Source organism: Triticum urartu, chromosome 2A, assembly GCF_056163025.1.
Source record: "Triticum urartu cultivar PI428250 chromosome 2A, HENAU_Tu73, whole genome shotgun sequence".
NCBI lineage: Eukaryota > Viridiplantae > Streptophyta > Magnoliopsida > Poales > Poaceae > Triticum > Triticum urartu.
The window spans coordinates 624,099,225-624,112,656 of NC_141874.1; the positions used below are offsets into that span (position 1 = coordinate 624,099,225).

The 13,432-nt window shown below is 46.7% G+C and overlaps 1 protein-coding gene across 1 annotated transcript; it reads right to left on the reverse strand.

The window, feature by feature from the left end:
* Positions 1-249: 249 nt before the first annotated feature.
* On the reverse strand, positions 250-2,573 carry LOC125539262 (Pentatricopeptide repeat (PPR-like) superfamily protein). The gene has a single exon (XM_048702674.2). It carries the CDS (start codon positions 2,437-2,439, stop codon positions 610-612), a length of 1,830 nt encoding a protein of 609 aa, XP_048558631.1. The 5' UTR covers positions 2,440-2,573; the 3' UTR covers positions 250-609.
* Positions 2,574-13,432: the final 10,859 nt, after the last annotated feature.

Below are 13,432 nucleotides of genomic sequence, written 5' to 3' on the forward strand. Positions count from 1 at the left end.
CCGACGTGCACCGGTGGCGATGGAGCCGTACGTTGCTTCGTCTGTGCAACGTGTCCGTGACTCCGCCATGGAGTAGAACGACAAAGGCAGCAAAGCTAGTCAGCACGGCCATGTCAATGGGGATGCCATGCAGACAGAGCCGTCGGATTGAGCTGCGCACTGGCAGTCTGGCAAAGCACTGCCGGTCACCGCCTCCATGGATGCAAAGCTAGGGGCAAATTAAATCCGAAGATCGTAACAAGCCCAATGTGAGCAAATGTGAGAAATTCAGTATCGATACAAGTTATTACATCCGCCACGGGGGCTATAATACAACTGTACAAGAGTATCATCGAATCCGACATGAATGCAGAATTATTCAGCTATACAGCTTATCCGAGAATTCTGGAATCAGATCATTTTGGTACAATGGTGCCATTTTCTACAATACATTTACAGTGTCAATTTCTCCATGATTCAGGGAAGCATGCACGTAGTTTCAAGGAGCATGGAGGCAAGCAAATATTTACCTATTTTTCTTCAAATTTACAGAGCAGTGCCTTCCCCAGACACCCAAATCCTCATGCTCCGATGCTGAAGATGAACATCAGGCACTCGTGGAGCGCGAAATCAGGTTTTCTCCTCCACGGAATTGAAGTAATCCTGGAGCCACCTGACATGAACCTCCAGCCCGGCCTCTCGGAGGCTGTTGAGGACGATCATGTACAGCCGCCTGTCCAGCTTGGTGCCCTGCAGCTTCATGTCCCTCAGCAGCTGGATGAGGTCGTTGAACCGGCTGGTCTTGCAGAACACCCCCACCATGAGGCCGGCCAGGGTCTTGTCCACCGTCCCTCCCGTCTCCCTGAACTCCTGGTAGTAGTCCATGCACCGGTCCAGCTCCCCCGACCGGTTGAACGCGCCGACGATGGCCGTGTAGCTCACCCGGTCTGGCTGCACCTTGCGCCGCATCATCTCCTTCCAGATCTTCTCGGCCTGCCTCGAGTCCCCGAGCTTGCCGCGCATGTCCAGGAGCGAGTTGTACACCCACACGTTGGGCTCGCACCCCTTCTGCTTCATCAGCGCCAGCAGCCTGGTGGCGTCCGACGCCCTCCTGATCTGCCCGTACATGGAGATCATGTTGCCGTACGCCACCACGCACTTGTCGAAGCCCCGGTCGATCATCTCCGAGAAGACGGACTCCGCCCTGTCGCTCCGCCCCAGCCGGCAGTACACGTTGATCGCCGACGCGTAGGTGACCTGCCCGGGCTCGCATCCCATGGCCACCAGCTTGTCATACGCTCTGATGGCTGGCTTCAGGCCTCTCCTCTTCACGAAGCCGTTGACGACCGTGGAGAGGACGCAGTCGGTGACCCTCAGGCCGATCTCCCTCATGTCCTTGGCCACGCCGAGCGTGTCCTCCAGTAGCCCGGTCTCGACTTGCATGATGATCACCTTCAGGAACATGTCTGGATCTCGCAGCATCCCCTTCTTCCATGCCTCGTGGTACACGTCCTCCGACGACGCCGTCTCCCGGGCGTCCGCCAGAGAGCCGATGACCGTGGAGTAGATCGCGGCGTCCGGCGAGATGCCGTCCGCCTCCATCTCCCGCAGGCACTTGAGCGCGTCCAGGGCTCTGCCTGCCCGCCCCAGCGCGTCGCAGGCGATGGTGTACGTCTCGAGGCAGGTCTCGGAGGGGTACCATTTCCGAGACCTGTACTGCTTGAACAGCGAGGCCACCGCGTCCGGCTCGCCCAGCGCCCCGAACGCCGCCATCACGGCGCGGTAGGCGTCGGCGTTCACCGACAGGCAGGCCGCCTTCATCCGCTCGTACAGCAGCACCGTGCTCCGATACATGTGCAGCTTGTTGTACGCCTGCAGCGCGGAGCTGAAGCACACGGCGGCGGCCGGGCCCTTCTTCCCTTCGAGGACCCCGAGCACCACGTCGGCGAGGCCGAACTTCCTCGCCTTGACGCAGGTCGCGACGAGCCGCGCGCACGTCCGTCTCTCCGGGAGCACCCCATAGGCCATGAAATCTTGGACCAGGTGCTCCAGCGAGCTCCACTGCTTGGACCGGAGCAGCTGGACGGTGAGCGCATTCATCGTCTTCTTGTCCGGCCGGAACTCGGGCTGCTGCAGAGCCCTCCGGTAGCACTCGAAGGCGAGCGGCTCGGTCTGCCGGTCGCTGCAGAGGCCCCGGATGAACTTGTTGGAGATGCCGAGCTTCGCAGCGTCGGGAAGCGTAGACACCGGCGCCGCCTTGGCCGGCGCCGGAGCAGAAAAAACATGGAGCTCGCCGGGCAAGTTCTTGGGCTCAAGAACGGGGGAGGCGCAGGAGCGGGAGCAGTGCAGGACGAAGGACGCGAGCTGCCGCTTGATCGTGCAGAGGGAGGTGTTGGGCGACGATCTTCTCGACGGATGGAGAGGGGGGAGGGGAGGCCAGTCGGAGTAGCATTTGGCCATGATTCGCGATGGGAACTGGAGGCTGGGAATGGAAGAACCACGCTGTTCGGGACGAAGGCACCTTATCCTGCCATGGAGGAGATTCCGTCGCGCTGGTTTTTACGGGCATCTGCTGGTGGAAACTGTCTGATTCCGACGGCTGGGATCTGGCCACGTGGGTTCTCGTAGAAATCTCAGGAAATCCATGACGTGGAGGTCCAGTTACCCGGCAAGTGAAAGCAGCTCAGATTTTGGGGCAAACGGGGGAAGCCACGGCCTCATTTGGTCGTGACTGGAGGGGCTTGGTCCACGTAGCTCGTGCCCGGTGGACAGCCACCAGTTAACTTGTGATGCTACATGTCTGAAGTGTTGGCAGGCGAAATTGGGGTCCAAGACATCATGAAAGCTGCCAACAGATTGTCCAAGGCAAAATTGGACTTGTGGTGTGGTACTTGACTTCTTTTCGGTGAAAACATCACAAATGCTAAGGCACTTACGAGAGCCACGAGATCCTGCCCATGTTCTGGCGACCCAACAGCCAGATAAATTTCAAACATGCAATTTTCATCAATATATAGGGTTTTTTTTCGGCTTCATTGTTGGGTTCCATTGATGGGATTCAATAATTTGCTTCCCCATTTCGCACACGCAAAACACGTCCGTCGTATGATGTAGGAATAAATAATAAACTGATTCATTTGATATTTTGTGAGAGCCGTGTCACCTTGGAAAGTGGAGTGGAATATGCACAGGTGTGGATGGTGTGGCTTAGTTTGGTTGTTGTTGAAGAACAATTTTAGTTGTCGCTACACACTGGCAGAGGCAGGGGGACCGACAGTGGTCGTGCCCTCCTCCCACCCCCACTCCTCAAGCTCTCAGAAAATACACCTATGTATGCTCCTAATTCTCTATTTGTCCCAGAAAATTAGCTAGATCTAGGTGATTTATCCCCTCCTAACATTATATGACACGTTTAGCTCCATCTATGTTGAGGTTTTGGCTCCGCCACTTCTGCCACACATAGCATGATGTGCTCGCAGGGGGCATCATGAAATCGAAGGGCACATCTGAGATGGTGGCGTAGGTCAAGAGAATAATCTTAATGTCATTGTTATGCCACTCAGCGCCCATAGTGAAGAAGCTCATACTCCTCATCAACGTGGTTATGTACATTATACTTCCAATGGAAGATTCACAAGCCCCCCACCTCCGTGTCACCTCTCCCCTGGTGACTCCGGGGTTGTGGGAGTGTGCTATCTTCTCCTGCCCCTCCTTCCCGAATCGTTGCTGCTACCCACGCATCCACTGGTGAATCTCAACTAGGTGCCAAGGATGATGGATGTGCAGCATGATGGAGCCGCTTATTGGGACTCTAGAAGCACCGTGCCCCGGCTTTGTTTTATGCCCCCTTGCCGCCACCGTGCGTTGAGTCTTCCCGGACTCATCCCCCCCCCCTCACCGACACATCCCCTTTCAGTTCCAACTTCTTAAGACAATTGCCAACCCTTATCGGTGAGGACGAGCACATAAGAGACACGATTCCCCTCTAGGTAAACAATTACTCGATCCATTTACAAGTAACCATTTTATGAAACCATCTTAAGACAATTGTCAAGCATTAACTCTTTTACACTCAAGATTCTTATAAATGCACGGGTTAAGAATTCTCATTCCTTTTTTCAAGACCAACACTCTTGCTTCCATTAATATAAGTGATTAACAAGTGAAAAATATAAAAGGGAAAATTTCATCAACAATTTACCCTAAAAGATATAAGTGAAGCTCAGCAATTAAATATAAGCAATACCGTGCAAACGCCCCCTCTCTCTCATGTCTTTTATTTTTAGAATAATTGAAAAAAATGAATCTCCAAAAAAAATACACAGACTATGATAGTAAATAAGAAACGTACCTCAAGAAGATCATACTAGTTGAGGAAGAGGGGGATGTGGGGACATCCGCAAGTTTAAGACTTTTGACCTCCTTGGTTTCAAGGGGATGCAGGACTACCCCAAACTTAAAAGTCATCTTGGTCCTTCTTTTCCTATCATCTTTATGTCTTCCTTAAACCAAAAAAAGGTTGCATGAAGCGATTAGCTGTCCAAAGTAACAATAATCAAAACATGGAAGGGTCATCTAAAGATAATATGACAGGGCTTCGCCTCGGATAATGAATAGGGCTATGTGGCGATGGCAAAACTAATGATCTCTAGATAGTTTGGGTGTTAGTAGGAATATATATAGGAGTTGCACCTAAAGGGAGCATCAATATTCGGTATGTGACCATTGGTCCCTCACAGAAGCCCATGAAGCCTATCCCCCGGTATGCCTTCTTTCCAAGGTATCTCCCGTCAACATCTTATCTTCGCCTAATTTCTTGTAGATCTTTTGGAGTTCAAAAATGTTTATGAATTCATCGACATAAAAAACAATGTTGTTCGTCTACAATTTTAGCAGGATAGTCCAAAAATTATAGAATTCCTAAATGATAGCAATTATGTAATTAAACTTCAAAAATTAATAAATACATTTTGGACATGTCACGCGTGTTGAACTTCGTGAGATGGAGCTGGGATTTCTGGGCGAAATCTCAATGATGGTGTCACCCGGGGTGAGGTTTTTCTCCCTAGTTGTTTCGTAAAGGAACCCACATGTGTTCGGCTGGGGTTACCGGTTTAGCTTTGAGTGAAAGCCATACTTTGATTTATGTTAGTGCCGGTCATAGTGACGCAAGCGGGTCTCTCTCTCTCTCTCTTGCAAAAGCATCTCTGTGGAGTCCCAACCACCATGTTACATCCGGCTAGGTCCCCTCTCTCTCTCACGCACGAAAGCATCTCTGTCACGTCCAACATAGGTGACTTTTGTGAGTCGTGGTCTCTATGAGTTGCTCTTTGAATTCGTGTTAAGCTAAGTACTATTGTCTACCTAGCCACAAAAAAGAACAACACCATCTTAGGGATTTTCATGTTGGAGGTGAGGTCTCAATTAGTTGAAGTCCTTCGATGGCGTTCCAGGTTCACATCACCTTGAAGTGTTCCCGAGTTTACCCATATGGGATGACTATGGAATAGGAGTCTAAGACAAGGTGCAATGGCTATCTTGGAGGAATATTGTCATTGGGTTGCGTCTGTGGCTCTTAGTGTTGAGATTTGACCTAGGTTGTCCGGTGGCCAATGACGATAGTGGGGACTTTCCTACTTATGCAAGGTGTAGACTGAGCAAAGTAAATGAGTGTGATATTTCTATTTGTAGTCTCAACAATGGGAATCCTTCGGTTGATCCAGCAACACTCCTTCTTGGTCTTCTCAGTTTGTTCCGGTGGTAGGTATAAATTTTGGTTGGTAGTCACTAGCATAGCTCGTTTCTAGTTCTCTTCTTACGCACCTTGTTCTTTCTTGTGTGTGCGCACGAGCATATGCGTCATGTGCTACATATATGCTCAGCGTATTTGAGTCAAAAAATTAACTTCGGGTGAATGAAGTAAAAGATCTAACACCATTTAGAATAAAGAAAATAATGAATTAAAAGATCATTTGGAGTAATTTATGGCAGCCAATCAAGCATCGGAGAAAAACTGGGGTGATTCTAAGGTGATATATGGAAGGAGGAGAGGAATAAGTAGTCCTTCCTTCGACAAAAATGGCAATGGTGGTCGTGACGGCAAAAGCTGAAGCTGACGAGGAGGAGAAGGCTGACACAATGTGAGGTGGAGCGGTAGTGGTGAGAGCTGGCACCTAAGATGAGGTGTTCTTTGTTCGGGAATGTAGCATGCAATTTCAAAAAAAAAAATCCTACGATCACACAAGATCTATCTAGGAGATGCATAGCAACGATACGGGGAGAGTGAGTCCACGTACCCGTAGACCAAACGCGAAAGCGTTAGGTTAACGCGGTTGATGTAGTCGAACGTCTTCACAATCCAACCAATCTAAGTGCTGAATGTACGGCACCTTCGTGTTCAGCACACGTTTAGCTTGATGACGTCCCTCGAGCTCTTGATCCAGTAGAGGGTCGAGGGAGAGTTCCGATAGCACGACGGCGTGTTGACGGTGATGGTGATGTGATCCGCGCAGGTCTTCGCCTAAGCACTACGACGCTATGACCGGAGGAGTAAACTATTGAGGGGGCACCGCACACGGCTAAGAAACAACCTTTGTGTCTTTGGGGTGCCCCTCTGCCCACGTATATAAAGGAGGGGGAGGAGGAGGCTGTCCCAAGAGGGGCGCGCCAAGGGGGGAGTCCTACTTGGACTCCTAGTCCAAGTAGGATTCGCCCCCTGTCGGTGTCAAAACCGGCGGATCTCGGGTAGGGGGTCCCGAACTATGCGTCTAAGGCGGATGGTAACAGGAGGCAGGGGACACGATGTTTACCCAGGTTCGGGCCCTCTTGATGGAGGTAAAACCCTACGTCCTGCTTGATTATTCTTGATAATATGAGTAGTACAAGAGTTGATCTACCACGAGATCAGAGAGGCTAAACCCTAGAAGCTAGCCTATGGTATCATTGTATGTTGTCCTACGGACTAAAACCCTCCGACTTATATAGGCACCGGAGGAGGCTAGGGTTACAAAAGGTCGGTTACAAAGGAGGAGATATGCATATCCGTATTGCCTAGCTTGCCTTCCACGCCAAGTAGAGTCCCATCCGGACTCGGGATGAAGTCTTCAATCTCGTATCATCATAGTCCAACAGTCCGGCCAAAGGATATAGTCCGGCTGTCCGGAGACCCCCTAATCCAGGACTCCCTCAGTAGCCCCTGAACCAGGCTTCAATGACGATGAGTCCGGCGCGCAGTGTTGTCTTCGGCATTGCAAGGCGGGTTCCTCCTCCGAATACACCACGGAAGAGTTTGAATACAAGGATAGTGTCCGGCCCTGCAAAATAAGTTCCACATACCACCGTAGAGAGAATAATATTTCCACAAATCTAATCTGCTGACACGTTTTGGTAGCATGACATCACGCCACGGCCCGGTAATTATTTGAACCGTTTTTGTTTAACCAGCCCCGCACATAACGCGAGGCGGTTTCTTGACACGTCTTGTCAAAGCAGAGATCGTGTTCCCCTTATCACGGGATTCTCATCAATACAAACATGGGTAACCCAACCGTGCCTATTGGTATGACTCCTAGATCTTAGGTAAGTCTCGAACGACCACGAGGAGGACGCCTGATATTCATCCCCTTTATATAGGGACAAGGCTTTTTCTTTTTCCCTCCCGTGCTCAATCAAATCCTTCCCCCGCCTCGAGTTCTAACACCCAAAGCCCAGGTCAGGAGCTTCGGACCTTCAATCATGTCTGGATCCAGCCTTCAAGGCCGGTGGATGCCTTCCTCCGTCACGGAGGAGGACATCAAGAAGTTGAGGGAGGCCAGATATCTGACCGCCGAAATTTCGCATAGGCTGCCCGCCCGAGGGCAGGTCGTCCCTACTCCCGAACCCAACGAGAGCGTTGTGTTCATCTCCCACTTCCTCCGAGGACTAGGCCTCGCTCTGGATCCCTTTGTTAGGGGTCTTATGTTCTATTACGGGCTGTATTTTCACGATCTGGCCCCGGATTCCCTTCTTCACATCTCATCATTTATTGCCGTTTGTGAGGCCTTCCTCCGCATTACCCCTCACTTCGGCCTGTGGCTCAAGACCTACGATGTGAAGCCGAAGATGGTCGAGGGGCAGTACGCAGCGTGCGAAGGTGCTCTAATATGCAAAGTTGTTGACGCTCCATGGCCAAAGGGTTCCTTTCCAGAGGTGTTCGGACTGTGGCAACGGGAGTGGTTTTACGTCACAGCTCCCCGAAGTGCCAAGTGGGTAGCTTCCCCCACCTTTCGCTCGGGCCCTCTGATACGTCTCCGTTGTATCTACTTTTCCAAACACTTTTGCCCTTGTTTTGGACTCTAAATTGTATGATTTGAATGGAACTAACCCGGACTGACGCTGTTTTCAGCAGAATTGCCATGGTGTTGTTTTATGTGCAGAAAACAAATATTCTCGGAATGACCTGAAACTCCACGGAACATCTTAGAAAAAATAATAATAAATCCTCGCCAAAGATGAAGACCAAGGGGCCCACACCCTGTCCATGAGGGTGGGGGGCGCGCCCCCCTCTAGGGCATGCCCCCTACCTCATGGGCCCCCTGGATGTCCTCCGATGCCAACTCCAACTCTATATATTTTCTTTTGGAGAGAAAAAAATCAGAGAGAAGAAATCATCGTGTTTTAGGATACAGAGCCGCCGCCAAGCCCTAAAACCTCTCGGGAGGGCTGATCTGGACTCCGTTCGGGGCTCCGGAGAGGGGGATTCGTCGCCGTCATCATCATCAACCATCCTCCATCACCAATTTCATGATGCTCACCGCCGTGCATGAGTAATTCCATCGTAGGCTTGCTAGACGGTGATGGGTTGGATGAGATTTATCATGTAATCGAGTTAGTTTTGTTAGGGTTTGATCCATAGTATCCATTATGTTCTGAGATTGATGTTGCTATGACTTTGCTCTGCTTAATGCTTGTCACTAGGGCCCGAGTGCCATGATTTCAGATCTGAACCTATTATGTTTTCATGAATATATGTGAGTTCTTGATCCTATCTTGCAAGTCTATAGTCACCTACTATGTGTTATGATCCGGCAACCCCGAAGTGACAATAATCGGGACCACTCCCGGTGATGACCATAGTTTGAGGAGTTCATGTATTCACTATGTGCTAATGCTTTGTTCCGGTTCTCTATTAAAAGGAGGCCTTAATATCCCTTAGTTTCCAATAGGACCCCGCTGCCACGGGAGGGTAGGACAAAAGATGTCATGCAAGTTCTTTTCCATAAGCACGTATGACTATATACGGAATACATGCCTACATTACATTGATGAATTGGAGCTAGTTCTGTGTCACATTATGTTATGAATGATACATGATGAACCGCATCCGGCATAATTATCCATCACTAATCCGGTGCCTACGAGTTTTCCATATACTGGTTCTCGCTTATTTACTTTCCCGCTGCTACTGTTACAATCACTACAAAATACCAAAAACATTACTTTTGCTGTCCTTACTTTTGTTGCCGCTACCACCACTATCATATTACTTTGCTACTAAACACTTTGCTGCAGATACTAAGTTTCCAGGTGTGGTTGAATTGACAACTAAGCTGCTAATACTTGAGAATATTCTTTGGCTCCCCTTGTGTCGAATCAATAAATTTGGGTTGAATACTCTACCCTCGAAAGCTGTTGCGATCCCCTATACTTGTGGGTTATCAAGACTAATTTCTGGCGCCGTTGCCGGGGAGCATAGCTCTATTCTTTGAGTCACTTGGGATTTATATCTGCTGGACACTATGAAGAACTTGAAAGACGCTAAGACAACAATTTATCCCTCAACTACGAGGGGAGGTAAGGAACTGCCATCTAGCTCTGCACTTGATTCACCTTCTGTTATGAGTAGGCTAGCGACACCTAAACCTGCTTCTGCTATTCGTTCCGATATGTCGCCTGTTATTGATGATGCCACTTATGCTATGCATGATACTTATGATGAAACTGCTTCTATGCCTGATACTACTGTGCCCCTTGGTGAATTTCTTGATGAACAAATTGCTAGGGCTAGAGAAAAAGAAATTATTGAATCTGAATACGATGATGATAGTGATGATGAAAATATGCCTATTATCCCTGAGGGTTATCTTTTTTTTTGATATGGAATCTTCTGCCGCTTTCTAGCTTGCAGGGATAGATATGAGCCTAAGAGGTTATTAGTTAAATGGAACAAAGAATCACTTAGAGATAAAATGAAACCCGACCCTGCTTTTGCTACTTCACCTATATGTGTTCCTGATAAGGATTATGAATTCTCTATTGATCCTGATATAATTACTTTGGTTGAATCTGATCCGTTTTATGGCTATGAATCTGAAACTGTTGTGGCACATCTTACTAAGTTAAATGATATAGCCGCCCTGTTTACTAATGATGAGAGATCGCGTTACTTCTATATACTCAAAATATTTCCGTTCTCATTAAAGGGTGATGCTAAGATATGGTTTAATTCTCTTGATCCTGGTTGTGTGCGTAGTCCTCAGGATATGATTTATTACTTCTCTGCTAAATTTTTCCCTGCTCATAAGAAACAAGCTGCTTTGAGGGAAATATACAACTTTGTGCAAATTAAAGAAGAGAGTCTCCCACAAGCTTGGGGGAGGCTTCTCAAGTTACTTAATGCTTTGCCTGATCATCCTCTTAAGAAACCTGAAATACTTGATATCTTTTATAATGGACTAACCGATGCTTCCAGAGATTACCTGAATAGTTGTGTTGGTTCTCTTTTCAGGGAAAGAACACCAGATGAAGCTGAAATTCTATTGAATAATATGTTGACAAATGAAAATAATTGGGCACCTCCTGAGCCAGCTCCTGCTCCAATTACTGAGTCTATTCCTAAACCAACGCCGAAGAAGAGAGGTGTTCTATTCCTCAGTCCCGAAGATATGCAAGAGGCAAAGAAATCTATGAAAGAAAAAGGTATTAAAGCTGAAGATGTTAAGAATTTACCTCCTATTGAAGAAATACATGGTCTTAATATACCGCATGTTGAAGAAACATATGATCTCAATTCTTTATTTATTGAAGAACCTCCTGACCTCGATATCCCGACACAGGTAGTAAAGGTAAATTCTCTCTATAGATATGATAAAGCTGAAGTTCCTCCTACTAAAATTGCTAGTCAGTGCTTGGATGAGTTTGATAACTTTATGTTTAAGCAAGACGACTTCAATGCTTATTTTGGTAGAAAATTAAAGAAAATGCTTATATGATTAGACGCTTGGGTGATTATATGGCTAATATTAAAGGTGAACTTAAAATTGTTAGCAAACATGCTTCTATGGTTACCACTCAAGTAGAACAAGTACTTAAGGCTCAAAAAGAAGTGCTTGATGAAATGAATAGTAAGAAAAATGATTATACTGTTAGAGTGGCTACTAGAACTGGTAGAATGACTCGGGAACCTTTGTATCCTGATGGCCACCCTAAGAGAATCGAGCAAGATTCTCAAAGAAATAATATTGATGTTCCTAGTTCTTCTAAAAAGAAGAAGAAGAAAAATGATAGAACTGTGCAAACTTGTAGTGAACCTATTGCTGAACCACCTGATAATCCAAATGATATCTCTATGTCTGATGCTGAAACACAATCTGGTAATGAACATGAACCTAATGAAAATATTAATGATGATGTTCATGATGATGCTCAACCTAGTAATGATAATGATGTAGAAATTGAACCTGCTGTTGATCTTGATAACCCACAATCAAAGAATCAACGTTATGATAAAAGAGACTTTGTTGCTAGGAAACATGGTAAAGAAAGGGAACCTTGGGTTCAGAAACCCATGCCTTTTCCTCCGAAACCATCCAAGAAAAAGGATGATGATGATTTTGAGCGCTTTGCCGAAATGATTAGGCCTATCTTTTTGCGTATGCGATTAACTGATGTGCTCAAAACAAATCCTTAGGCTAAATATATGAAGGATATCACTACTAATAAAAGAAAGATACCGGAAGCTGAGATTTCCACCATGCTTGCTAATTATACTTTTAAGGGTGGAATACCAAAGAAACTTGGAGATCCCGGAGTACCTACTATACCTTGCTCCATTAAAAGGAATTATATTAAAACTGCTTTATGTGATCTTGGAGCTGGTGTTAGTGTTATGCCTCTCTCTTTATATCGTAGACTTGACTTGAATAAGCTGACACCTACTGAAATATCTTTGCAAATGGCTGGTAAATCAACTGCTATACCTGTCGGTATCTGTGAGGATGTGCCTGTTGTGGTTGCAAACGTTACTATTTTAACGGACTTTGTTATACTTGATATTCCCGAGGATGATAGTATGTCTATTATTCTTGGAAGACCTTTTCTTAATACTGCAGGGGCTGTTATTGATTGCAACAAAGGCAATGTCACTTTTCATGTTAATGGTAATGAGCATACGGTACACTTTCCGAGGAAACAACTTCAAGTTCACAGTATCAACTCCATTCGAAAAATTCCATCGATTATAATTGGAGGTTTTGAATTTCCTCTTCGTACTGTCAAAAAGAAATATGATATACTCATTATAGGGGATGTGCATATCCCCGTGGAGGTAACTTAGTGTCATTCGAAATTTCTCTGGTTTCATGATTATCGGAATGAGTTTGTTAACAAGACTTGATCAACCTTGTTAGTGGATTCTTTTTGATGAGCATGAGATGGATGAAACTAGAAGCACAAACTTCTGTACCCTCTCTATACTTTCTGTTAATTAGTAGAAATAAAGTAAAAATAGTATTTTTCTGTCTGTTTCCTGGCTTATCCGTGCAATATAAAAATATCCCGAAAATAAAAGTCCTCAGAATGACATGCCAATTTAATATGATTTTTTCGGGAATATTTGAGGATTTACTGTGCAAAAATTACCGCAGGAGGAGCTGCCACCTGGCCACGAGGGTGGTGGACGCCCCCCCTTAGGACGCGCCCCCTGCCTCGTGGGCCCACGATGGCCCTTCTCCACTTATCCCAGCACCCATCTTCTTCCTCTGTCTCACACAAACCCGAAAAACCAACTCAAGCACGAGTTCCAGCCACTTTTGCTGTGATTTTCGATCTCCTTGCTCAAAGCACCTCTCACAAAACTGCTTGGGGAGATTGTTCCTTGGTATGTGACTCCTCCACTGGTCCAATTAGTTTTTGTTCTAATGCCTTATTCTTTGCAAATTTTTGTTGCATAGGTGACCATGTTCTTGAGCTTGCATGTCAAATTTATATGGTTCCAAGTAGTTCTAATGCTTGATATAGGCTCTAGGCACTTGTAGGAGTAGTTGCTATCAGTTTTATTGAAGTTGGTTCACTTTTGTTTGAAGTTACTAAAAATTTCAGAATTTTTCAGAGAAAAACAATATGCTTAGGAAGATGTTCCAAGGTGGTTCTTCTAAGAAGCAAGGACCCATGATTGCTATGCGCGATGCTGACGAGG